General features: G+C 40.0%; 4 protein-coding genes across 8 annotated transcripts in view; all 4 read left to right on the plus strand.

Annotated features, from left to right (window-relative positions):
* LOC143026494 (uncharacterized) overlaps positions 1-2,752 on the plus strand; it is a 19,291-nt gene extending 16,539 nt beyond the window's left edge. The window contains exon 4 of the mRNA XM_076186978.1: positions 1-2,752. This exon is cut by the window's left edge and continues 1,155 nt beyond it. Coding sequence (XP_076043093.1) covers positions 1-1,542 — 1,542 coding nt within the window. The 3' untranslated portion in view covers positions 1,543-2,752.
* A 38-nt stretch (positions 2,753-2,790) lies between these two features.
* Positions 2,791-15,400, plus strand: LOC143026495 (uncharacterized). Of its 2 annotated transcripts, XM_076186979.1 has the most exons (7): positions 2,791-2,989; positions 5,472-5,536; positions 5,990-6,190; positions 8,140-8,304; positions 12,622-12,722; positions 13,139-13,318; positions 13,450-15,399. In XM_076186979.1, exons 1-7 carry the CDS (start codon positions 2,961-2,963, stop codon positions 15,217-15,219), a joined length of 2,511 nt encoding a protein of 836 aa, XP_076043094.1. In that variant the 5' UTR covers positions 2,791-2,960; the 3' UTR covers positions 15,220-15,399. The 2 variants fall into 2 exon arrangements, with proteins under 2 accessions (XP_076043094.1, XP_076043095.1); XM_076186980.1 differs by lacking the exons at positions 2,791-2,989; positions 5,472-5,536 and having other exon boundaries at positions 6,146-6,190; positions 8,140-8,207; positions 13,450-15,400.
* Positions 15,401-19,700: 4,300 nt separating this feature from the next.
* On the plus strand, positions 19,701-27,348 carry LOC143026499 (CXXC motif containing zinc binding protein). Its single transcript, XM_076187006.1, has 5 exons — positions 19,701-19,823; positions 21,612-21,695; positions 22,730-22,868; positions 23,086-23,195; positions 23,910-27,348. Exons 1-5 carry the CDS (start codon positions 19,818-19,820, stop codon positions 24,042-24,044), a joined length of 474 nt encoding a protein of 157 aa, XP_076043121.1. The 5' UTR covers positions 19,701-19,817; the 3' UTR covers positions 24,045-27,348.
* Positions 27,349-27,678: 330 nt separating this feature from the next.
* Positions 27,679-27,931, plus strand: part of LOC143026503 (large ribosomal subunit protein uL11-like) — a 49,489-nt gene continuing 49,236 nt past the window's right edge. For all 4 annotated transcript variants that reach the window (XR_012966493.1, XM_076187021.1, XM_076187020.1 and 1 more), the window contains exon 1: positions 27,679-27,837. Coding sequence is in view for 3 of the 4 variants with exons in the window: in XM_076187021.1 (XP_076043136.1) it covers positions 27,801-27,837 (37 nt within the window). In the remaining variant the exon portion in view is untranslated. The remainder of the gene's footprint in view (positions 27,838-27,931) is intronic.

The raw sequence follows: 27,931 nt of genomic DNA on the forward strand, positions 1-27,931 counted from the left end.
AATGTGACCCTCCTCACTCTCTCGCGTCTCCTCCTCGAGGGAATGCCCTCCCTGGAACAGCTGACCATCCACGGAGACATCCACTCCATCGACTACGACGCCTTCACTGCCGCCCCTGCCCTCCAGGAGCTGAATCTCAGCAACTGCCGCCTGGCTCGCCTGTCCATGGACGCCTTCTACAGCCTCACGTCTCTGCAGCTGCTCGACCTGAGCCACAACAGCCTCGACGAGATAGTCCCCGGGACCTTCGACGATCTGGTGAACCTTCGAGAGCTTTACTTAAACAACAATAACCTTTCAACTCTGCCCCTGGGGATCTTCCGGACGCTTCCTGCGAAGCTGATACAACTGCAGGACAACCCATGGCACTGCTCCTGCAGCCTCCTTCAGCTTAGGCCCACCGTCACCAACAAAGTGAGGCGGACCAAGTACCTGACCTGTCGATGGGACGAGAAACTCGGGACGACGTGTAAGCCCGACGTTAAAACTCAGTTAATTTACGACGGAAGAGTGACCCCTCTCTGCCACACGCCAGTGGAGCATCGCGGCCACGTCGCTTTCCACGTCGCTAGGAAGAACCTCAAGTGCCCCAAGAAGTTCTGGGATCCCCGATCCTTCAAGAGAATGAAATGGTTCAAGGCCCGCCACTCACAAGGAGAGGAGGAGGAAGAAGAAGGGAGGGAAGAGAAGGAAAACCAGAACATACAGTGGGACGAAAGGAAGAAAGAATTAGATAAAGAAGAGAAAGAGAAAGAAATTGAGGAGGAGGAGGAGGAAGAGGGAGAGGAGGGGGAAGAGGACGAAGAGAGTGACGACCCTAACTGGCTACCTTTGACAGCTCACACCGCCCCGCCCCCGGAAGTCAAAGATTTGTTCCTCATAGCCATGTCTGAGATGCCAGAGGACACCATTGCCGACGACGAAGATAAGACCGAGGCTGCCGGCAGTGACGAAGTGCCCGTAGACGTGGATTACGTCACCGAGGACAAAGAAGACGAGGACGACGTGGACGATGGGCTGGATGAAGGTGATGACGGTGTCGGGGTCCTGGACGACGACGATGAAGACGATGATGATGATGATGATGAGAAAGAGGAAGAGAAGTCTGGGGAGGAGGGTAACAAAAGCCCTGAGACTGTGAATACTTTACCCGTTGAGGAGAATGAAAAATTCCTTCACAAGAAGAGGAACCACCCATCCTCTCTCAAGACGCAGATGGTCGCGTACAGTCTCCAGAAACAAAGAATCAAAGAAGAGCTGAAGGAAGCCAAGAGAAGAGAAAAGGAGAGGTTCTTGAAGGCCAAGCAACGCGAGAAGGAGCTCTGGAAGGCAAAGATGGCATCCAAAGAGGAGGCTGACCGACTTCGGAAGGAGAAAGAGTATAAAAAGCTCCTGAAGAAGGAGGAGATCTTTATGAACAAAGTCCCTCGCCTGGTACATGACGAGGCTGAAGGTCCACCTTCAAAATTCCGGAAACGTAGTCATCTTCTGACGAAGGAGATGAAGCACAAGGAACAAGTTTTCTTCAACAACAAAATGTAGCACCAGGTCACAAGGACCAGCTCTACAGAAATAATCTGAAAGCAACACCCTCAGACTCTATACGGGCAGCGAAACATGGCAGCAAGGTAGACCATATTGCGTGAACACAACTGGGCATACAAATCGTGAAAAAGGGTGTAAACTCACGTGAAGATAGTGTTTAAGTTATGTTTAAGAAATGTGATTTTTTTTCCTTTCCCGATAGAAAAATCACGTCATTATATTCACGGATCATTTTGAACTAACGGGCAAATTTTTCGATTTAATGTCTCATCATCCTAAAACAATCATCCCAATTTTATCATCTTCAGCATCTCCTGGGGTCTTCTTTCATTGTGTTGTCCATGTCTCTTCCACATCTTAATACAACACCGATTTGCGCTTGTGTCATATTTTTTTTCTAGAATTAGTTTTTAAGTTATAAAATTCAAATCACAATGAATAAACAGTTTATGTGGTAACATTTCATACACAGTTGATCTATGACACTCCCCTCAGCATCCTGTGACTGTCGACTCTTACATAATCACTTCATTATCCTAAGATTCGAAACCTATTGGGGAATTGTACACCTACAGTGGATGAATACTTTTGTGTCCAGTTTGCACGACTCACAGCTTTGTACATTTTTACATAAATATGGTAAATCACACAGAACTTCAGATATGTAAGAGTATACCGTCATAAAGTTGAACGGAAATGACAAAAATGTGACTTATCAAGGTATAAATAAAATTATTTAACTTTACTTAATTATAACATATTCTTGCTGATAATATGAGGGAGTGAAACAGACTTGTAGATGATTAAATGAAACCCAAACAATGATCAGGTGACAACGCTCAAACTAGTAAGAGAAAAAAATATCGGTAGGGCCGCAATAAATGTAAATTTTTGAACATTTTCGATTAGGTGTTCCCGTTTGGAGGTTTTGACCATATACAATTTATACACTCATTGCCAGGGGCACCTTCATGACATTTTTAATCTCTACTCACAAAAGAATGATAATTTACTTTTAACTTTTGCTGCACCTCCTTTCTGCTACTTTCTTTCCATGATTTAAATTTAATTGCAATAATGCTTTTCACATACTTTGTTCTAGGGGGGGCCATTACAACTTCATTTAATTAATAAAATCGTCTGGTATTAATTAGGGCAAATTTTGTAAATGGTGTTACCGAATCAAATAAAATAGATATAAAGTACAGTCTTTGCATAATTGAGTCCTGACAATCTTTCCATTCAAAAATATAAACAAAGTACGCGGGAGCGCCAGGCCGAAGTTCAAAAAGTAGGAGGATGTAGTGGTCACTGTTTTTGTCAACATTACAAACACCATATGAAAGAAACAGTATAATGCCGAAAGTCCTAAAGTTAACGATTTTGGCTACTTTCTGTCTCATCAAAGAAGTATTATGACAATGGCCACGAAGAAACTTGCAAGGTAAGTCAGCTATTGCCGAAGTCATTTCATTTGGGCAAGTTGGGGAGAATGTCAATGTGTGAATTTTGAGATTAGACTCGAAAACTTTCAGTTTTGCTCTGGCTTGTTTGCATCCCTGGCTTTGTTACTTTGTAAGGAACAAGCCCTGTTAGGAACGTAATGTTAGGTCTACAGCACTTGGCTCCAGAAGAAAATTGATTCATCTCCTTTCCCAAGGCCAAGCAATTGGAGGTCCGTAGCCCCTTTGGTTATGGAGAGAGTCAAAGTGGCTACTCTCAGTAGCTGAGTAGTGCCTACACAGCAGGAGCTCAAGGTAGCCCCTGCTCGATTGACATTCCATAAATAACATAAAGAAGGGGGATTGAGCATTGGGAGTCAGGGTATTATTTTAGTTGTGCACACCTGCACGATATAGTATTAGCAAATTAAATATTAATTTGTAAATTATAATACATGAACGTAATATGCAATTTTCTTGGTGAAAATAAATAACAAAAAACCTTGCTACAAGCAAATCTACAAATGAATGAAGCCACTACTTACTTAGTTTACTTACTTACTTAGTTTACTTAGTGAAGTTCTGAGGTCGATCCTCACAGCCGTAGTGGACTACCGCTGCTGCCAGTCCTGTTGTCCTTCCTCGTGAGGGTCAGTTGGTCTGGTAGTGTGTTTTGAGAGAATCTAGGATACAATCCAGATGCCATGTTGTCATCTGTCCAATCCAGTCACTATCAATTAGACGATGGCTTCCACATTGTGGACTGGGTGTTCTCCAACTCCAGGTCATGTTAATAAGCACTGCTACAAAGACAATAGGGTTTCCTTGTTTGAGAGAACATGGGTTTCTGCCATTGTTTGTTAATTGCCTGAGGTATAATAATAATTAGGCTGTCAGCATCTGTGATGACAATCAGGATAATCTTCAGAATTTGAGGTACCAAATTACTAAATATAGGTTAGATAGGTTAGGTTAGAATAGACAAATTCATCTTTTCCTTTCTTCGACCTCGGCATCTATCATAACAAACATGGTATATCATTCAACCGTCACAACTTCATTTGTTAATAAATCATTTTTAGCAACTTTTTTGTTATTAGTTTCCAAGAAAATTGCAAATTATGTTGATGTATTATAATTTACAAAATAATTTTCTATTGCTATATCGCATAGGTGTGCACTTCTAAAAAAATACCAAATAAAAGTATATTAACAATGTAAATTAGTGTATTAAATCACAATTTGATAAAGCACTACAATTAACAAATGAGTATATACAGTTCGGAGGCTGAGTTACAACTAACACTGTGTATTGTTTTTGGTGCCAAACATGGGGCTGTGCACTTGGTCCCCTCATACATACTGGTACACAGATACAAAATACACAGTGACAATATTGAAGACTAACAATATGCCCAACATACTTATACGCAATTACAAAATGCACAGTGACAATCAATTATACAATGGGGAAAATATACAATACCTAATTGAGCTATATGTAAGTATAATACATAATATAATTCCACGATGCTACATCGTACTACACCATCACATTCTTATGACTTCTTAAAACCTTACTATCCTTAATCAAGAGATCTCTTATGTTACTGTAGTCTATCACCATCAGTGACCTGAATATTGTAATCAAAGCACCTCTTTCTCTTAGATCTTTCAAAGTTGGCAGATACAGGGTTTATAGTCTTTTCTCATGTGATGTATCTGCTAGGCTGAGACACAGATTCCAGTCATGGATAGATCAGGGGTTTCTATGAGTTTTTTCATCATCTCTTCATCCATACAGTGAAAAACTACTTAAATATTTTGTGGTAGCTCATATGTCTCTCCCACAATCCTGATGATATGTCTATCAGGTGACAGGTTGTCTTTTATCAACATTCCCAAATCTTTCTCCTCTTTTGCTTTTGTAATGGATTCACTTCCCAAGGAATAGTTTAAAGATGGTCTTTTGCAGCTCTTGCCCATTTCCATTACTATGCATGTGTTGGTAGTGAAATTCATTTTCCATTATTGGCTCCATGCAAAAATAGTGTAGATCTTTTTGCAATAGCCTACAGTCCACATTTTCGCTCTTCTCATGGTTTTTACATCATCTGCAAACATGTTTGCATAGCTTGTTTTAACTTCCATTATGTCATTGACATAAATAAGAAACATTATTGGTGCAAATACTGAACCTTGTGGAACTCTGCTGGTAATTTCTCCCCTTCTTGACATCTACTGTCCTCATGTATCTTCCCTTCAAGAAATCTTTCATCCATTCAGTGAATTACTGATTTACATTTTCATGATGAGATTATATTGATTTGTGAGGATGTGCTCATAGTTATTATTGTATAATATATGCCCAATAAATTATTGCTGTATTACTAGCAATGATTTACACTGGTATTGCATATGATTCCAATACCTGTACATTACTGCATTTCACTTAATTTTGCAAATCTGTTTTGATTATTACAGAGAGCTTGGGCTGATAAGATGTAGAAAGAATCAGCAGAATGGTGGTTTGATGACAGATGGCAAAGGTAAGTTTTTCTAGTTATAAGGAATCATATAGATATTGATTCATAATTTCTAGAGGCTAAACTCACTACTATTTAGGTTGCTCATCATTATAATTGTAGGTGCTGTATTGGTCATTCTCTTTGAAGTTATTTGATAGTAAAAACCTTTAATCTAGATGTTGATGGTTCAAATTTCCTAAGTTTGAATTTTTCAGGAGCAAAATAATAAATTAATAAATGCAGCATTTACCCAGAAAATTTTGAATTACAATACCATAGATTCCTTATCTACCTTTAATTTTGTAACATTTCAGTTCCAGTAATTCATCATGGGACTATTTTTAAAGGAACCATTATTTTTTTTTTTTTTTTTTTTTTTTTTTTTTTTTTTTTTTTTCTGCTTGATCCATTAGATTAATATTGTCAGCTTATGTATATTATATTATCATATTATCTATTCTTTTGTATTTACAGGCCAAGTGTTTGAATACATATTTGTGGTGGATTTTGAATCAACATGCTGGGACAAAGGTCAGCCACAGAGACCACAAGAAATCATAGAATTCCCCGCAGTGCTTCTCCAGATGTCCACTGGTTGTATCTTATCAGAGTTTCAGCAATATGTTCTTCCATTTGAGAATCCAAAGCTTTCTGATTTCTGCATTGAACTTACAGGTAGGATTCTTGTAAGCTCTGAACAAAAGCCTTTTTGGAGCTCAGAATAATAAATACAGTGTGACCTATGCCAGTTTCTGAATGTAATGACATTTAATAATTTCATGAATTTCATAAAGTTTGGAGGTTTGGCAGTTATGGAATTGGAGGAAAGCTGTTAAGGGCAATCAAGAGTTTTTACAAGAGTAGTAGAGTCTATATTAGAATTAGAAATGGAGAGAGTAAGTGGTGTGGGAGGTAAATGCAAGGGTAATGGGCAGGGGAATGAAGATGGCTAAAGAAAACAAAGAAAAGTGGGAGGTAAGCCAGTTGCTGACAACAATGTGCTTGGATTAAGGGGGTTAGTAATGGAATTTGGGAAGGTATGCGATAGGAGAAAGTTAAAGGTAAATGTGGGTAAATGTAAGGTGATGAGATGTACAAAGGGAGAGCAATTAGGAAGTAAATCTTAAAGGAGAGAGACTGGAAGAAGTGGATAGCTTGAGGTACTTGGGGTCACATGTGGCAGGAAAGAGAAGAGTGGAGGTATATTGTAGATTGAGAGAAGCAAGTAAGTGCCTGAGGGGATTAAAAAGTGTAATGAGAAATAGACAGTGGGGAATGGATACTAGGAAGAGATTGTATGAAGGGATGATTGTGCTGACAGCACTGTATTGGGCAGAGACATAGAACATAAGAGAAGAAGAGTTTGAATGTGTTTGAGATGAAATGTCTGAGAAGTATGGTATGGGTTATAAGGTTGGATAAAATGAGAGACGAAGAGGTGAGGAGGAGAGTAGTGGTGGAAAAGGAGATAGGAGATAGGGTTGATGATATTGGGATGGTTTGGGCACATGGAAAGAAGGAATGAAGAAAGATTAGTAAAAAATGTGTGTAAGGCAGAGGTGGATGGAGTGAACATGAGGGGGTGACCAAGGATGAGATGGATGGATGGAGTGAAAGGGGCATTGAGCAAGAGGGAATGTCTGTTGAGAAAGGGAGGGAGAAGAAAGAAGATAGGGTGAATGGAGAATGGCTGTGTATAGATGATACTGTGATGAATGGAAGGGGGCAGGCAGGGAGATGTTATGTGTGAGTGATATTTGGCACAGCCCAAAAGGATTTCTGCCCGTCTTCAATGTTTCTGCATGGGGGGCTGGAGGTCACTGATTGAATGAAGTAGCCTTGCTGTGGATGTGCTGTCTTGCTGCATTGCTTCTGACCCAGGGCAATGGGCAAGGTGCAGGGATGACCCATCATCTGTGAGGAGCTGAGAGGTGAAGGAGGGAAAGGTGGTGGATGGGAGTGGAGTTATGCCTTTTTGACCTTGGTATATGTATGTATAAAGTTCTGTAACTTGTAGACAGTTGGAGACTAGTGATGAGACTTCTGAGTTCAGGTGCGGGTGGGAGTAGGATTTGAGTACCCCCCCACACACACACACATACAAACTCACCCTCCACCCCTTCTACTGGGGAATGTCTCTTTGGTGTATGAATATATGTAAAAAGAATATTATTATGTGTTTTATTTATTGCAGAATTATATTTGATAACATTCATGAGAAATCCTGTAGTTATATGTATTTTCATCCAAAAAAAAATTGTCCACCAATGAAAAAATAATAGTTTTCAGAACAAGTTATATATGAAGTGTGTGTGTGTGTGTGCTTTGACTCAGTCACCCACCACCACCACTCTTATAAGAGCTAAAGGGTCCTGATATATATCAAACTAATACAAATGGTTTGTGGTACACATAGTTGTAGATGTAGTTGTGATCCCAGTTTCTACCATAAATTGTGTCAGAACAGAATTTACAGTTATTCACCCATAAGCAAGTAGAGTTAAATGGTTTCCAGGACAGTAGTTGTCTTATAGTTATTATTACGTGTTATATCTGCCCAGAATAGGGCATCATGAAGTCCGTTGTAATAACCATTGCCATTCATTTCTTGTTACTCTGATAAGGTATCACACAGGAGCAGGTGGATAGTGGTGTTCCCCTTCAGACATGCCTGGCGCTCTTCACTAGATGGGTGAGGGACTTGTCTAAAGAATACGACTTTGTCTTCAGTGCAGAAACTACTTCTAAAGAGTCTTCTATGAAAAGAGCTGCATATGCTACTTGGTCAGGTGGGAATATAGTTTGTTTTAACATCTTTTTTCCATCTGTTGCATGATGTTCATTTCAGAGGGAGTCACAATGTACAAGATTACTTATTTATTTTATATCAGGTTTACTGGAGGAAGCAGATAGTTTTAGATACTTGGGTGCAAACGTGGCAGGAAAGGGAAGAGTGGAGGTGGAGGTAGAATGTAGATTGAGAGAAGCAAGTGAATGCCTTGGTGGATTAAAAAGTGTAATGAGAAATAGACATTTGGGAATGGATGCTAAGAGGTTATATGTACGAGTGATTGTGCCAACAGTACTGTATGGGGGCAGAAACATGGAATATAAGAGAGGAAGAGAGAAGAAGTTTGAATGTGTTTGAGATGAGGTGTCTGAGAAGTATGATAGGGGCTACTAGGCTGGATAGAGTGAGAAATGAGGAGAACTGGGTTGGAAAGGGAGCTGGGAGATAGGGTTGATGAAAGAGTATTAGGATGGTTTGGACACATGGAAAGAATGAGTGAAGAAAGACTAGTAAAAGAGGTGTGAAAGGAGTGAACATGAGGGGGCGACCGAGGATGAGATGGATGGATGGGGTAAAAGGGGCTTTGAGGAATGTCTGTTAAGGAAGGATGGGAGAAGACAGGAGTGAGTGGAGAATGGTTGAGTATGGATGATGTTGTGATCCATGAGGTGGAATGGGTGGGGGAGAGGGAGTATGTGTGAGAAAAATTTGATGCAACCCGAAGGGATTTCTCCCCTTCTCCTTTTCTGCATGAGGGGACAGAGAGGGGTGTCGCCGATTTAATGAAGCAGCCTTGCTGTGGATGTGCTGTGTCTTGTGACACTGCTTCTGACCCAGGGCAGTGGACAAGATACAGGGATGACCCATCATCCAGGAGGTGCCAAGATAAGAGGGAGGGTAGAGGATGGAGGGGAGCAGTGTATATTGGGAATGGAATGGGTGTGAATGGTTTTTATGCCTTTGTTTTTTTGGCTACCTCCCTTGTAAGGGGGGAAAAGGCCTTTGGTATATGTATGTATGTATATACCATTTGGACTAACTTGAGCGAGATTTTCTTCATAAGTGCTGGGAGACTATCACTCCCCTTATAAAAGGTAGAAAACACTGGTATTTATTTGTAGGGTACATTTGACAGTTTGGTCCCTGATTTTCATATCATACTTGGCATGCAGTTCATCATCATGCTGTCTTTTATCATTTCCTATATTTCTTTCTTCATGTGTGTATTTTAACAAAAATGTTAGTCTTTCCTTTCTCCATGTATGTATTTTAACAAAAATGCTAGTTGAAGTATGGAAGACAAATGAGTGGAAGGGCAGTGAATTAAACACAGAGAATAGTTGGAGTTTTATTCACTGACGTTTCATCCTTACCAGGACATTCTCAAAGTACATACAATCTCATAAAATGAACAGCTTATAATTCATCCTTGCCATGTTCCTCTCCCTCCATACCCTCATCCATTCTCAATACTTCTCATGTGACTCCGACCATGCTACTTCATCCTCCATTCTCAATCATCCTCTTGACCTCCTTGATGATTAAAGTGCATGCCACTCCTGTGTACTGTATATACAGCGAAGAGTTTCTAGAGGATGAAATTAAATATATATTCAAAACATTCACGAAACTCAGATACCCGGAAGGACTGCTGCACAGATTAAGAAAGAAAGCAACAGCAATAATGAGAAGGAAGAAGGCCAACTGGTCCGGAGAAGACAGGGCCGGGATTTTGTCCGTCCCCAACTCTAAGTACACGGATGAGTTGGGACATATTCTCACAAAAGTGGGTGTGAGCGTTGCTTTTTCCACGGGTACGAAATTAGGAGAGGTTGTCAGGAGCAAGAATAAAAATAACTCAGAAAAAGTTATGGAGAAAGGCGCGGTCTACAATATACCATGTGGTGGTTGCCCATTAGGATATGATGGAGAGACAGGAAGATCAGTGGAGCTGCAATCATATGAACATAAGAATGACGTCAAAGCTCATAGAACCTCCAACTTGCTAGTGGTTCATTTAAACCAATGTGGTCATCTTCCAGATTGGAACAGGATAGAGGTGCTCCACAAAGGTCTAGAGAAAAAGAAAAGAAAAATAGTGGAGGCAGCCTACATTACTTCCCACCCCTGCATCAACCGTAGGGATGGGTTTATAAAATTAGCAGGAGCGGCATGCACTTTAATCATCAAGGAGGTCAAGAGGATGATTGAGAACGGAGGGAGAAACAGTATGGTCAGAGTCACATGAGAAGTATTGAGAATGGATGAGGGTATGGAGGGAGAGGAACATGGCAAGGATGAATTATATAAGCTGTTCATTTTCTGAGATTGTATGTACATACATACATATACCAAGGCTTTTTTCCCCCTTACAAGGGAGGTAGCCAAAAAGGAAAAGGCATAAAATCACTCCCACCCATTCCATCCCTGAAAACACTCCCCACGCCTCCACCCTCCCTCTTATCTTAGCACCTCCTGGATGACGGGCCATCCCTGCATCTTGTCCATTGCCCTGGGTCAGAAGCAGTGTTGCAAGACACAGCACATCCACAGCAAGGCCGCTTCACTAAATCGGCGACTCCCCCCCCCTCTCCATTCCCCCATGCATAAAAGGAAAAGACGGGGAGAATTCCCTTCGGGCTGCGTCAAATTTTGCTCTCCCCCCACCCATTCCGCCTCATGCATCACAACATCATCCATATACAACCATTCTCCATTCACCCCTGTCTTCTGTCCTCTCCCGTCCTTCCTCAACAGACATTCCCCTCTTCCCCAAAGCCCCCTTCACCCCATCCATCCACCTCATCCTAGGACGTTCCCTCATGTTCACTCCCTCCACATCTGCCTTCCATACCTCTTTTACTAGTCTTTTTTCACTCATTCTTTCCATGTGTCCAAACCATCCTAATACTCTTTCATCAACCCTATCTCCCAACTCCCTTTCCACCACTGTTCTCCTCCTCATCTCCTTATTTCTCACTCTATCTAGCCTAGTAACCCCCATCATACTTCTCAGACACCTCATCTTAAACACATTCAAACTCCTTCTCTCTTCCTGTCTTATGTTCCATGTTTCTGCCCCATACAGTGCTGTTGGCACAATCACTCCTTCATACAGTCTCCTCTTAGCATCCATTCCCAAATGTCTATTCCTCATTACACTCTTCAATCCACCAAGGCATTTACTCGCTTCTCTCAATCTACATTCTACCTCCACCTTCACTCCACCTTTTCCTGCCACACTTGCACCCAAGTATCTAAAACTATCCACTTCTTCCAGTTGCTCTCCCTTAATGCTCACTTCCAGTCTACTGCCACTTTCACCCCTTGTACATCTCATCACCTTACTTTTACCCACATTTATCTTTAGCTTTCTTCTATCACATACTCTCCCAAACTCTGTCACCAACTTCCTCAATCCCTCCTTTGATCCTGCCACAAGCGCAGTGTTGTCCGAAAACAACAGGTGGCTCACCTCCCACTTTTCTCCATTTTCTTTAACCATCTCCAATCCCTGACCCACTACCCTTGCATTTACCTCTCGCACTACCCCATCCATGTATAAGTTGAACAGCCAGGGCGACATAACGTATCCTTGACGAAGTCCCACCTTTACCTCGAAACACTCACTTTCTCCATTTCTAATCCTGACACAAGCTCTACTACTTTCATAAAAACTCTTGACAGCTCCTAGAAGCTTTCCTCCTATCCCATATATCTGCATAACCTCCCACAGTGCCTTTCTGTCTATCCTATCGTAAGCCTTTTCCAGATCCATAAAAGCCCAACAAACATCCTTCCCCTTTCCTATAGCTTTCTCACATATTTGTCTTACCACAAAGATCTGATCTACACAACCTCTACCTGTCCTAAATCCACAGTGTTCCTCACCAATTACTCCCTCTGTTCCTCTCCTAATCCTCTCAATCAAGATCCTCCCATAAGCCTTCCCAACTACACTTAACAAGCTAATCCCTCTGAAACTACTACATTCACACTTGTCCCCTTTTCCCTTGTAAAGCGGAACCACACAGGCACTCCTCCAGTCCTCCGGCACTCCACCCTCTCTCCAGCAAACACCAAACAACCCCACCAACATTGTATGTACTTTGAGAATGTCCTGGTAAGGACGAAACATCAGTGAATAAATCTCTAACTGTTCTCTGTGTTTAGCTCACTGCCCTTCCACTCAAAAATGCTAGTCTTTCCTTGAATTATACTTATCAGCAAAGGTAAATCTCCCCCATGTTAGCCTTTCTTATTCTAGTGACCACATTCCATCCCCCTCTCAAAATAAATTGTCTCTACTTTCCAGACTGGGACTTGGGTGTATGTCTTCAATACGAATGTCGACGCAAGCAGTTCAGGAAGCCCGATTTTTTCAATTGTTGGATGGATATCAGGGCTTTATATAGGGTATCTAAGATTCACTTTGTTCATAGCTTAAGTCTGTAATTGTATAGTAGTTTAAAGAAGCAAGGGTGAAGTATATATATACAAGAATGGGAGGCACAATATTGATACACAGGTGTTTGGGGAGAAAATGGAACTTGGAGTATGTCCTCAATAGGAATGTCGACGCAAGCAGTTCAGGAAGCCCAATTTTTTCAATTGTTGGATGGATATCAGGGCTTTATATAGGGTATCTAAGATTCACCTTGTTCATAGCTTAAGTCTGTAATTGTATAGTAGTTTAAAGAAGTAAGGGTGAAGTATTTATATACAAGAATGGGAGGCACAAGATTGATACACAGGTGTTTTGGGAGAAAATGGAACTAGTTGAAAGTTACAGATACTAGAAACTAGGTTTTGATAATATCACACATTTTCAGAAATTCTACAGCAGAAGACCTCAAGGCCTTCATGGAGCACTACAGGATTTAGGCCTAAGCTTTGATGGACGTCAGCATTCGGGAATTTGTGATGCAAGGAATACAGCTTCACTCATAAAAAGAATGGCACGTGATGGATGTATCCTGGAAATCACTAAGATTTTAGCCCATGATTTTAAGGTCAGGTGATGGTGGGTAAGCATCACAGTATGTCTAATATTTAGGCTTGTGTTTGTTTTGAAAACATTTGCTTGTACTTATATCTAGGAATGAACATCTATATTTGATTTGAATTTTCCTTTGCCCCTTAGGTAAATGCAAGGAATGAAGGAATGAATTCTCATGTTTTACAAGTAAGAAACAACATGCCAGACAAGAGACCTGGTCAGAAAGAAGTACTGCTGTCTCTTAAGAAGCGCAAAAGTTCTTTACAATGTAATGATCCAGAAAACGGCATAGAAGCTGATGGAAACTCAAATGTTATTAGTATATCAGTTTGCAAATGGAATGCAGAGGATTTGGCAGAAGCAAATTGCTTTAGAGAGAAGCATACCAGTTCTACAGTCAATGATCATAGTGTTACAACATCAAAAATATTTTTAAAACAAGCTAGCCAAAAGATAGTGCAAAAGATGAAGCCTTCCTCATCCCATAAGGTAAATCTTCCTTGCAAAGGCCGTGAACATAGTGTTGGAAGATATACAAGTAGGAGCCTATCTCCAGAAAAAGTACTGATGAATAATATTAACTTAGATTCTAACAGTATACCCCGAGTCACCTCTGTGGCCTCTGGCATTGTGCTCCCAAGCATGACATATTCCAGTAGTATAAAGTCAAGTACCACTAAGTCTTCTGTCAGTGCACCAACAAGCATGACTTCTAGTAGTGCACTACAAAACACACCTAGTGATATAATGCCTAGCACATCTTCCATCAGGGTACTGCCAAGCATATCTATAAACCATTCAGTTACAAGCAACAAACCATACAATACAAGCACCACATATTCCAGTAGTGGGCTTCCAGGTTCCTCTAGAAACATTAACCTCAGTAAAGCTGTTGCTCAAGAATATGTACAAGATGAAGGAAGTCCACAGCCTTCTACATCAAATGTTCACCAATCCCATTCAAGTGCTGTTATACAGCAATGGCATCATAAGAGTAATAATACCTTCCTAAAGAAAATGACAACTCCAGCATCTCTCACTGAAAAAAGTGGCCCTGAACAAATGCCTTGTAATGTCCTCTGTCATTCAGAAGTTACAAGCTCAACTGTAGTTGTAGGTAGTGACCATGCACCATGCTCAAAATTTCAGACACCTACTTTCTCAAGACCAGGTTTTCTCCCAGCTTCCAGGGTTCATAATGCACCCAACACACAATTCAAAAGTCCTCTTCTACAGTCAAAGGTGCCTTCTGTGCACACATCTGTTAATGTTAGTGCAAAAAGTGCAAGTGATGAGACCCTTAATTCAAATATTTCTGTACCGATGTCCAATGAAATTATTAAGACAGCTAACAAACAGATCAGGGCTCCCCTTCAGCAGTCAAAAGTAACTGCTGTACCAATGTCTTCTAGAATTAGTCAGTTTTTAAGACAAAGACAGGGTAAAACCCCATTATTACATTCAAAATCATTCTGTGCTTCTACAGCACATAATATGGGTTCTGCAACACACCAGTTCAAAACACCTCTGTCACACTTCAGATCCCTTCCCAGACTCTCAGCTTCCACTATGAGCATCATACCACCTAATGAAACATCAAAATTCACAAAAACTCCACCTTTCTGTGGTTGTGGACGAAGAGCAAAGTTTCATATCACCGACAAACCGGGGCCCAACCAAGGAAGAGGCTTCTTTGCATGTCCTGTTCAATATAGCTCACCAAAGAACTGTTCCTTCTTTAGGTGGGAAGACCAAGGTACTACATCTTCTGACAGAAGTTTTGCACAGATATCAACTTCAACAAATGGGCACCAGGTGTCCATTAAATCTGTGCAGACTTCAGCAAAATATGTTACTCCACAAAGGCTTAAGAATTCTCATGATGAAGTTGTTACTAAGCTCCATTTTACCTGAACTGTAAACTTTTATATTGTAGATAATTATATCATTTTAAGATCTTTGTATACAATATCCTCTATTTTTATCTGCCCAACTCATATGTACAGTATAAGTTTTACCTATAGTTAACCTTAATATATATATTTTAATATATCACTTTAAATGAATTATTTTGAATGGAAAAGCTCTTTGAATTTATCCTGGCAAATATATTTATGGGTTTTATATGAAATATTCGCTGACCAAGCAGCTTAGAACATCACTAATCATGGATGAGTTCAGGAGTGGAGGTAGGTCAAATTGTACTGGCAGCAATTAAGTTTGCTGCAAGGTCACATTATATTAAATTTCCTGCCTCAAAGGTTTTATTCTTGTCATCTCTGAGATGGGAGATTCACAATATTAAACTAATTTTTTTCCATGTATATATACTACATATACCAAATGTAGGGTATTGGCACTCTACAGACCAGTCATAAAGCATTCTTTGCTGTAAAGATTAATTTCCATTCATAGAAGAATAAGGAACCAGCTTTTACTATTCCTTGTTTTTCCTGTTCTTATAAGAATCACAAAACAAACACTTTGACTATTGGTTCATTGCCAGTCTCTCATGCAGGAGCACTTAAGACTGACCACCAAACTCCCTATTCCATCAAACCCCTCCAGACATAACACCACAGAAAAACCTCTCCCAAGAGAGGTAAGGACCACATTAGCACAAATACAGTAAGATCATCATCTATCAGTGAAACCACCAACACAGAATAGGTCTGGCTACAAAAGCAAACTGCCCCAGATACAATCATCACACAGAAGACAACAAACACCACAACCTATACTGCCCCACCTCAGTTGTACCCAGACAACAACACAATAGTTCTTTCTTTAGCAACTTTTGGTCCAATTTGGTGTCTGTTTCTGGTTAATTTGGAAATGTGGGTCTCCTGCAAGAGAGATCTAGCCCATACAAATGACTGATACTGTCTGTGCTCCTAGGAAACCACTTATTTCCCTATGTTCCTGGGGCTGGGGCTATGAATGCCGTAAAATCATTACATATGTATACCAAAGGGTTTTTTCTCCTTACAAGGGAGGTAGCCAAAAAAGAAAGGCATAAAAACCACCCACCCATTCCCATTATCCCGTCTGGGGCATTGACTGCATGTTAATGTGGGGTTAAAAGCTGCTAAGTAGCATGCGTTGATACTTTAGGGGTCTATATGGGGCGCCCCTATGTACCAGAGCCACACATTTTGTCTGTGGTAGAGGAAATCTATTCATAGAGAAATGATGATACTTCATTATACAGCAACTGTCCCCCCACTCTTGTTACTGTCCTGTACCATTTTTCTGAACATTCATATCCTTTCTTCTCCAAGCCCTATGGTGGAGGAAAAGAACACTGCCACCTAATCTTTCCATTTGAGTCATATGAAGCGACAAAAACAGGACAGGGATAGGACTAGGCATCCTTCTCCCTGTAACCCCAAAGGGGACATTCCTAAAAAAAAAAATAGTAAAGGCATAAGAGGGTCTAGGAGGAGTTTTCCAACCAGTACCCTAAAATCAAAATATTATGAATAGGCCAAAGTAATTTTCCTTTGCAGAATCTAGGTATGATTTGCTTTGTCTACTCCATCTTTAGCAACAACCCAAAAAGTTGAACAATTTCCCTATGACTGGTGCCATAACTTACTGAAACTGTAAGCTGCCCAACAACAACCTCCAAAAACATATACAACAAATCATATTTTCTTTTGTGCCTCCCTGAACTCTGCTAATATGTTCTTGTTTTGTATCAATCACGATGTCCCAAGTGTCTCTTTCAGGAGACCTGCAGTCCCCAGGTGACCGACCACAGTGAGTGAACATTGGGCTGGTTCCGGAGACCAGTTACCGACTGTTAGGCCGGTGGTCTATGTCCACGTTGGGTCGTCAAATGTTAGCCTGGTAGTCTGTCCATGTTTGGGCAGCCAGGCTGGCTGAAGGCAAACTCTGGTGGAGATAGAGTTGGTTTAATTTTACAATGAAATGCGTGGTTATTTGACAATGAAATGTTGGGCGCCAGTGGGGGGGGGGTAATGTTTCAAGTCGTCTCCGGCGATCTGTTTGCGGGAATCAAAGGGTTGGGGGACAAGGCGAGAAAGCAAGGACCAGCGGGCGAACTCGTGTATGCTTCTAGACTCTGTATATTCGGCGTTCGTTCCGCTTCTTATATACACGGGCAGGTCATAACCCGTGCCCTAGTTACCGTGAGGTCAAGTGTGAAGCGAGGGAAGTCGGAGGCAAAACGTTCTGACGCCGGTGATTCACAAAGACAGAGGGTAGGCGTTCCTCAATGAACCTGTGTTCTATGTCACGTGCTAGCCGAGGTAGTCATCGCCGAGGCTGATGAACTCCACGTGTTTTCATGAAGGAAGCTTTGTGTGATGGTCACGCGGCAGACCCCAGGGCTGGTTAATCATCCCGGGGCCTTGAGCGAGTCCCTCAAGGAAGCTTTGTTCTATCCGTGGGGCTCAAGGAAGCTCCGGGTAGCGTTGCAGCTGAGCAGATGCGAGTGCGTCCCATGGGTCTACTTGGGGGTCAGGAGGTCGTGAGATGCCGAGAAGAGGTGAGGCGAAAGGGGCGAGGACCAGTGGGCGAAAGAGGTGAGGAACGGTCGTGATGACTACTCCCAACACCGACCCTTCGGAATCATACATCTGGATAAAATTCTCATGAGCTGCTATGTGTGGTTGGGTAGGAGGCCTTTTCTCGTTCCATCGTAGTACACCACGGTTAGGTGAAACTCCATAACACTATGTATTGCAGTTGAGGCATTTGCTTGCAAAGTTTGTAAATTTCAACCATCACTAGTGAGTACATTCAGCCCCAAAACCAAAATGAAGAGGGTTAGCAAAATACTCGGAGAGGGTGATTAGAAAAGAAAAATACGTAACATTTTATTGGACTAAAGTTATACAATGTATTAAGGCTTGCTATGCAGTTTGTGAAGTGGAATTCTTTAAGTTTATCATAGTAAAATATACACACCAAGGGCTTTTTCCCCCTTACAAAGGAGGTAGCCAAAGTCAAAAGCATAAATCCACTCTCATGCATTTCATCCCCACATACTCCACTCCCATTCACCACCCCTCCCTCCCTCACTCTTTTCTTGGCTCCTCCTGAATGACGGGTCATCCCTGCATCTCGCCCACTCCCTACTGGGTCAGAAGCAATGCAGCAAAACGCAGGACATGCACAGCGAGGCCACTTCATTTAGTCGGCGACCCTGCCTCTCCGTTCCCTAATGTAGAAAAAAAGAGAAGACGGGGAGAAATTCCTTCAGGCTGCATTAGAATCATTCACATATACTCCCTCATCCCCATACTCCCATGCATCACAGCATCATCCGTACACAACCATTCTCCACACACCCCTATCTTCTGTCTTCTTCCTTCCTTCCTCAACAAACATCCCCCTTTCCCAACACCCCCTTTACCCCATCCATCCATCTCATCCTTAGTTGCCCCTTCGTATTCATTCCATCCACCTCTGCCTTCCACACTTCTTTCACTAATCTTTCTTCACTCATTTTTCCTAGTGTCCAAACCATCCTAATATTTTTTCATCAACCCTATCTCCCAATTTTTCCACCCCCGCTCTCCTCCTCAAATTATTTCTCAATCTATCCACCCTAGTAACCCCTACCGTACTTTTAAGGCATTTCATCTCAAACACATTTAAAGTCTTCCTCTATATTCTGTGTTTCCGCCCCATACATTACTGTCGGCACAATCACCCCTTCATATAATCTCTTCTTAGCATCTATTCCCAAATGTCTATTTCTCATTACACTTTTTAATCCACTATGACATTTACTTGCTTCTATAAATCTACAATCTACCCCCACCTCCACTCTTCCCTTTCCCGCCCCATTTGCCCCCCCCCCCAAGTATCTAAAGCTATCCACTTCCTCCAGTCTCTCTTAATATTCACTTCCAATTTGCTGCCATCCTCTCACTTTGTACATCTCATCAATAACAATTATATATACAGTAATTAATGCAATAAAAACTATAGAAACGTCTGCTTCACTAATTTAAAAAAAAATACCGGAGCAGAGCGCTTTCGTGTATTACATTAGTGCATATGCAGTACACGAAAGCGCTCTGCTCTGGCCGTTTCTTTTCATTAGTGGTTACCTTGCATACAGTAAGTAAACCTCGTATGTCGTACGTTTAATAATGAAATAATAGATATTTCGATTTTCGTGAACACTGTTGAGAATCGAGCTTTACGAAATATTGTTACTACAAAATTATTCAAACAGGACAGATGCGGCATGTTTTTTGTTAAAACGTTTAGGAGTATTGTAACTATCGCAGATAAAATGGATTTATGGAGCGTATTATAGTATAATTTCTATTCCTTTAGTTACAAAGTCCTCTATAAAGGGCACTGTCCTAGCCTCCCTATGTGGGGGAGTTTGTGACGTTAAACCATATCATAGTATAATTTCTATTCCTTTCGTTACCTATACTGTTGTTTATATTTACTTACGAAGGTTCGGTATCTGAAGACCTCGTACCAGCAGTGCAGTTGTACTTTACCACCAATTTATCAAAATAATGCCTGTAAGTTATTGTTTGAGTGTTGTAATCAGAAAGTAGATACACTTCGATAGTAATTTTTGTAGAAAATGTCACGTGACAGGCTGTCTGTAGTTGTAAATCTGCCCAAATGGTTAGGTTATTTTTGTAGGCCTGTCACTGACGCAAGTAGTAAGTACGGAAGAGGTTACTTTCTTTTTTATTTTCATCAGCTAGAACTGCGCATGGGATTAATCAAATGGAGAATTAAAACACATGCACGATGCATTGTATCCAGATTAAGACTGCCACTTTAGATGACATTGTTCAAAGTATTTTAGGCGATTTAAGCGATTTTGACATTCGTGTACTGAGTAAACTCGTTTCTGATGTTAGCTTTCTTTCTACTACCATCAGACTTCAGGGAATTATGGATGAAAGTGACAACACAAAGTAGTAGTTGATGATGTTGAGTAATTCTAAATGTATACATTGATTACTGTTTGACATTAATTCTTAATGGAGTATGAACAGCATAAGTTTTGTGGAGACAAAACTTAACTTAGGGATTTTAGTGGAACACTAGCTGGAGTATCCATATATTGTTCTTGAGCCCACTTCTCTCATGATCATCAAGATTGATAAATCATGACAGATGGGTGGCTGTGACCTTACTGGATGAGGTAACTATTTAAAATAAGTTGACAGAACACCAAGATTCCCATATATAAAAGTACAAACATAAAGGTAATTGATACTCTGAATTTCACTGACTGGAGGGATCAGTGATGGATACCTGCAATTGGTAATCCTACAACATAAACATCAGGGAGAATATCTGCTTTTTTCCATTTTCAAAACTTGTCAACATCTTCACTTTCCTCTGGAGGTGCCCTTAGGGTCTGACAGTTGGTTTATGAAGCAGGGCAATGATCTCCCTCTATCATCTTTGACAGTTTTTCCTCCACTTTTCACAAAAGGAGAACTGGTCACTGCTCCCTTCCTACTTCTTCCCATCCAACATCCAGTGATATAGAAACAGTTTCACCAATACATCAGACAACAATCCAACATTTCTTCCCAGAGAGTTGGTGGGAGGGCTGTGGATTTCCAGTCAGTGGATTTTAAGGCATGTTATTATCACTGATTAAAAACCCATATCCCTACTGTGGCTGACAGCAGTAGTCAAGCCCTCATATTGATCTCTCTGGAAAGAAACATTGAACTATTGTGTTTATTGTATAATATAGGTCAGTTCCTGTGTCATCAGCTGGTAAAAAGAAAAGGAGAGAAACGTTCACCAGGTGTCATCTCTCCTTACAAAAAAAAATGGTGGAAAGATAGTTGAATGTAATAGAAACAAAAGACTGAAGAATAATAGAAATGATTATTGTTGTCTACACATGAGCTAGCACATGAGCTAGCAATAATTTTTTTTTTTTTTTTTTCATATAGAAGTATTCACCTGTTGTCAGTTCACCTTGTGAATAAAAGGAGGCTGGGGGAGAAGTTGATCTTGACAGAAATTTTAGGTTTGGTCAGGAGAGATTGCCAGTCTCTTGGGGCTCTGCCTGTAGATGGAGGTGAGGGTATTGATAGGATTTTGAGGATGTGTAATGGGGGAGATGGTTCTTTCTTTAGAGAAGCTATTCCACTCATTTGTTGTAATGTTTAGAAATAGCCATACTTTAGATCCTTCTTTTTGCTGTCAGAAATTGCCTTCACATTTTACAGACTGATAGCAAATGGTCACTATATACTAAATGATATCAAGTTAAATTGCTCTTCATAGTTTTACTATGTTAATTACAATATATAATTTTTCTTTTGCAGACTTGTAAGATTTTGATTAGTGCTCAGTTGGACAATGTGACTAACCTACAGACACCTGGGGATGATTATCAGTATTCCATTAAGGTAAGAATTATGATAATTTCAAGTTACTGAATATAAAATTACATGAAAACTTTCAATTAACCACTTCAGTATGATGATGCCTACGTAGGCATCATGAGATGTGAGTGGGTACACAAGGACACCAGCATCGGTGCCTTGATTATATATATATATATTTTATAGTTGTACATGAGTTACCCTGGATTCTGTGAACCGGTTTGTTCATGTTTTCTGTGATTATTATTACTCAAAGTAAAAGAGAATGAGTAATACAGCAGTGACTTTATATTTTATAATGCGAATAATGTGGTACAAATTACATATGGCAGCTGCTGTTGTGTCCAAGAATATGACTCGTACTGAAGTGGTTAATAGTAAAAGTTTGTAGCAGCCATCAGATTGCATGGATAATAATAATAATAATATTTTCATTTGGCATTGAATCAATATACATGAAGTGCAGATAATGAAAAGAACACCTAATCCGAAATAACAATTACAATTGCCGAGGATAACAAAAAAATGCATGTAAGCTTATTTCCATTGTGGTTCTCAAGCTTATTTCCATTGTGGTCCTCAAAGGATATTGTGCTCACCAGGGCACAATATGTTACTAAAATATATCTCACATTCACTATGTTTTGTAGTTATTTTCCCCTTTCATATGTTTCAAGCACCTAATTGTGGATGAGTTGGGAGGGTCATCATGTAATGAAGTGGTGGGGGTATATTAGGTTTGGCTGTCTGTGCTCTGTCTTGTTGTGTTGCATGAACAGAGATCACCTTTCTTCCTCAAAGAGGATAGAAGGGGCAAGAAATGGGTTCGTGGTGGGCGGAAGGTGTGTATGTTTTGTGAGAAGTACTGAAAAGGTTGAGTAAGATAGGTTTAACCATTGATGGGACAGCTATGGTTGGGAAAAAAATCACTTGATAACAGCTAGACGATAACAAAACAGGAAATCACTAACAGATTAAAGAGACAGAAAATTACAAGAACCCATAGTATGTCCACATAGAACACAAAAATAAATGCACTGTAATTATATATTTTGCAGACAAAGTGCAATGGTTGCCATGAGGTGAGTGAGAAATGGCAGGTTGTGTCTGGTGATGAAGAGACTGACTTGCCTGGCTCCCGAGGCAAGGCCAACTTTGTTACCAAGTGCAAAATGTGCAAGAAAGTCAACAACCTAGGTAATGTTAATTTTTACATCACTATAGTAGTCGTAAGATGTATTGTTAGCTTTTTAATGCATTGAGTCATTTATTTGTATTTTTGTGCTCCTCTGTTCTTTTAATGAAAGATTTTATACTTTGGAAAACAAGCGAATATGTATACAATTACTTTTATATTACCTGTGCTAACAACGAATATTTAACTTACAAATTACCATTACTATTCTTTTTCCAGATGTTTGTCTCTCAACCAAGAAAATGTATACTGCTGATGATACACCTGGGTTTTCTGAAATCATTACTTTCGAATGTAGAGGGCTCTCTGTGGTTGACTTTAGATTTGGTGTAAGTTACTCATGTTAAACAGTAGATGATATACAGACTGAATTGTTTCTGAACCACTTCAGTACGAGTCCAATTGTCGTGTGCGGCACTCGCGTTATGAAATATTAAGTCACTGCTGTATTACTCATTCTCTTTTACTCTGAGTAATAATAAACACAGAAAATGTGATCAAAGCAGTTCACATAATTGGGGATAACTCATGTATAACTACAAAAATTATATATATAATTGAGATGCTGACACCAGCATCCTTGTGTACCCACTTGCACCTCAGGATGCCTATGTAGGTGTCATTGTACTGAAGTGGTTAATTATGTTTGGATATATATATATATTTCTATCTGTTTGAAAATTATGTGACAGAAGATTGTTGAGTATATCCCTTCCTAAGGACGGCTTAAATTTCTGCTTGTTCTTCATCTTACCACCTCTTTCATTTTCATATCCCACCAACTTCACTTTTTCATGCAGATATATGTATATATATATATATATATGTATATATATATATATATATATATATATATATATATAATGTGAGTGTAGGGCTGCATGGGGGTTGTGTGATGTAGTTGTTCAATGTGTATATGGATGGGGTGATAATGGAGGTAAATAGGTTGTGAATTGGAATGATGGATAAGAGTGGAAGAATATGGGAAGTGAATCTACTGTTATTTCTTGAGTCATGTTGAAATCTATTTATTTTTCTTTCAGGATGGTTGGAAATGCATTGGTGTGGACAGCGGAGTGGAATTTGCTAATTTAGATTTGAGTCAAGAGTGGTATGAGTATGACGAAGAAGCCAACTGTCCTGTTAGCATTTCAGACCTCAAATATAAAATTGTTTAACTTGTTTGCAGAAGCACTTCATGTTTTTCAACACCAAGATGTCATAAATTTGTAATGTTTTTCATTAGTGTGAATGGATAATTGTTCACACTTTTACACAGTTTGTCATGTATTAGAATGAACACATGGGTTTCTTTTCTATGATACTTTTCTGGTTGATTGTTTTCAACGGAGTCTAATGAATAAGTGAAGAAGACTGGCTTGACTCTTTTGGGAACTTGATTTATGTATCTCATATAATGAAGATTTCTCACCTTGATTTATTAGTAAATTTTAAACAAGAATATTGACCATATTTTACTTGGGATTGCCAATGCATTTCATTTATTATTTACACATTTAATCAGACTTGGGTTATACATTTTTATATAAGAGAATTAATGCTAATACTACTGTAAACAATTTGCATGTCTTCCAGTATCAGATGTCAGAACATTTTCACATTATGGCAGTCACTGTGTTGAAGTCAGCAGATTGAGAAAACAGACATGTTCACTTGAAATTACATGAAGGCCTTTCATATCAGTTACTGGTCAAGTTGTCCTGCTACTAATTCGGCTTGCTACCAATTCAGCCTGGTTGCTGGTATGTGGGTTCCAGGTGGCTATAGAAAGGGGTACATTTTAATAAGTATCCTCACAAAAATTAACAAAAGTATCTGATTTATAAGGTAGTAGGATTTAATGAAGTTGCCTTGGCTTATGACAGAGTAGACAGGAAGGCACTGTGGGAGATTTTGCAAATGTATAGGATCAAGGGAAAGCTGTTAAAGGCAGTCCAGAGTTTTTAAGAGAGTAGTTGAGCCTGTGTTAGAACAACAATGGAGAGAGCGAGTGATTTGAAGTAAAGGTGGGACTGCATCAGTGATGTATCGATGTGTACATGGGCAGGGGATTGGAAATGGTTAAAGGAAATAGAAAAAAGTGGGAGGCGAGCCAGTTGTTTGCTGATGAGTGTGCTTGTGGCAGGGTCAGAGGTTGGATTACAGGAGTTAGTGACGGAGTTTGGTAAGGCATGTGACAGGAGAAAGTTGCAAGTAAATGTTGGTAAAAGTAAGGTGATGAGATGTACAAGGGAAGAGGATGGCAGGAGTTTTGAAGCAAGTCTGAAAAAGAGACTGGAAGAAATGGATAGCATGTACTTGGGGTTGCATGTGGCAGGAAAGGGAGAAGTGGAGATGGAGGTAAATAGTAGATTGAGAGGAGCAAGTAAATGCTTTAGGGGATTAAAAAGTAATGAGAAATAGACATATGGTAATTGATGCAAAAAGGAGATTATATGAAGGAGTGATTGTGCTGAAAGCATTGTATTGGCCAGAGAAATGGAATATCAGAGAGGCAGAGAGGAAAAGTTTGAATGTGTTTGAAATGAAATGTCTTAAGTTTGGTAGGGATTACAAAGTTGGATAGAGTGAGGAACGAGGAAGAGAGCTGGGGTGGAAAAGGAGATGGGAGATGGGGTTGAGGAAATAGTATTGGGATGGTTTGGACACCTCAAAAGAATGAGTGAAGAAAAGTTAGTAAAGGAGGTGGGGGGAGGGAACATGAGGGGATGACTGAGGATGAGATGGATGGGATGAAGGGGGCATTAAACAAGAAGGGAATGTGATGAGGAAGGGAGAAAGTAAGAGATATGAATGAGTGGAGAATGGTTATGTATAGATGATGCTGCGACGCAAGGAAGGGAGGGGTTAGGGAGTGATTATGTGTGATATTTTTATGCAGCCCAAAAGGATTTCTCCCTGTCTTCAGTTTTTCTGCTTAAGGGGAAGGAAGGGGGTGTGCTGATAAAGCGAAGCAGCCTTGCTATGGATGTGATGCATCTTGCTGCATTGCTTTTGACCTAGGGACATGGATAGTGTACTGATGACCCATCATCCATAAGGAGCTAAGATGAGAGGGAAGAAAGAGTGGTGGATATGTGCCTTTTGACTTTGGCTACCTCTAGTAATGTGGAAAAACCAATGGTATATTAATAGACCCTTATGAAAATGTCTGTTTCTCAGATATGTGTGTGGATTTTTTCCCCTATTGACATATACATTGCACTAAAGGTTAAGCCATTGTGTGTTTGAGTTTAGGCTAGAAAAGGGTTGGGTTTGGGTTATGGTAAGGGTTAGGTTATGGTTAGGCTTAGTGTGAATGCAATGGAAATCAGTGGGGATGCTATCTTGGTTGGAAAAAAATACTTGCAACCTGTCCATGCCACCAATTGCTTTCGCTGTAGGACCATCCCATAGAAGGGGCTACTAATTTACCAAAATCCCTCGAAGGGGGTCATCTGAATATTGCTGAGCCTGTGTATTGGTGGGTGGGGGGTTGAGTTGGGTTGAAAAAGTACTTCAATTGCTGGGTGCCACATTAAGGAATAAATACGAGTGGATGGTGCATCCAGGTCGTTTAGGTCCCCCCCCCCTCCCAAATGGAATGAGTTTAAAAATTTAAAGTGCAGAATAAGCCTGTAGAATAATGTACAAACATTTGTTCTTTGTGACTTAGGCCTGTATTAAAAAATAGATGTATTTGGGGAATCGTTTAACACTGGTAGGCCTACTAAGTATATGAAATATCAAAATGCAGTTTGTAGATGCAACTTAAAATATTGTTTATTTGCGACATTCACATTGAACAAGTGCTAAACGTCATATGGCGGAATAGGCCTAGAGCTCTACAAAATAGCCACTAACAATTATAATCAAATACAAATGTTAATTACAGTAGTGCTGATACCACAAGCTGGACGTCGAGTCTGACCGGGACGCGGAACGAATTGGCAATAGGGCGACTTGACCTGTTATCTTCTATGGCACCTGCAGGCATTTTGAACATTTCGTTATTATGCGGTAATCGGTAATTTCGTGTAAACTCTGAATTTTTTTTTACAACTTCATAATTCTAGTTGACGCTATGGATGATTATGTAATCACAGCATTTGAAGTATATCTCGTAATTTTATGCTTGAGTTCAATTTTCCAATGCTACTGAAATAGCGAGCAAGTGAGCACGAGTTAGCTTCCGTTTGAAATAAAGAAAAGTCATTTGTAAATCCATATAATTAAGGAGTTTTGTCATGCCAACTGAGTGTGAATCTTCGCTTTCTGAGCATTTGGTGTCGTACATTTACGTGAATACGCATGCTTTTTGTAAGCGGGCATGTCGGAACGAAATGATGTTTGAACGGACGATGAACCTCGTAACTTGTGTTTACAGTTTTTCATTATGTACTTGTGGTATGCAAATTTAAAAACACGATCGAGCTATATGACTGTGTTTTACCCCAAATAAATATTTTATATTTTCATAAAGTTTTATTCTTGGGATTCCTATTATTTTATAAATGTATACTAACAGCGATGCAATTTTAACAAGTGGCAATGCATTGCATCGGCTGAATGAAACTGCTTGGCTGTAGTCCAAATGGTAATAATATTACCATAATTTTCCGTCTGGCAGAGTTTAGTAAATAAAAATTTAAATGAACTTATATATATATTTCAATTGAACTTAAGTGGCGAATTTATTTTATACTACCATAGCATATTTATACGTGATAGAGTAATTGTGTTACTGTGAGGGTGCAATAGTGTAGTTTGATTTTGTGTTCCGCGTGGTAGAAATATGAGCATGGTCGAGGGGGGCACGCTGGGCGCCAAGCGAGTGCCCAAAATAAATATCACAACTTCTTTCTCGTGCCAACGGTTGAGGCAGATACACGTGTAGATTTTGTGTGGTACCTTAACGTTGTACATACACCACTATGCCTCCTAAATTTGATCCCAATGCGATAACAATAGGTAAGTGAATTGTTGGTTTTATGTGAGATGAAATACGTATTTAACACATAAAGGGATAACGACTCGAAAGCTGTATGTCGGTTGTGTTTGTGAA

The sequence above is a fragment of the Oratosquilla oratoria genome, chromosome 6 (genome assembly GCF_046742065.1).
Source record: "Oratosquilla oratoria isolate Oo_2021 chromosome 6, ASM4674206v1, whole genome shotgun sequence".
Classification (NCBI taxonomy): domain Eukaryota; kingdom Metazoa; phylum Arthropoda; class Malacostraca; order Stomatopoda; family Squillidae; genus Oratosquilla; species Oratosquilla oratoria.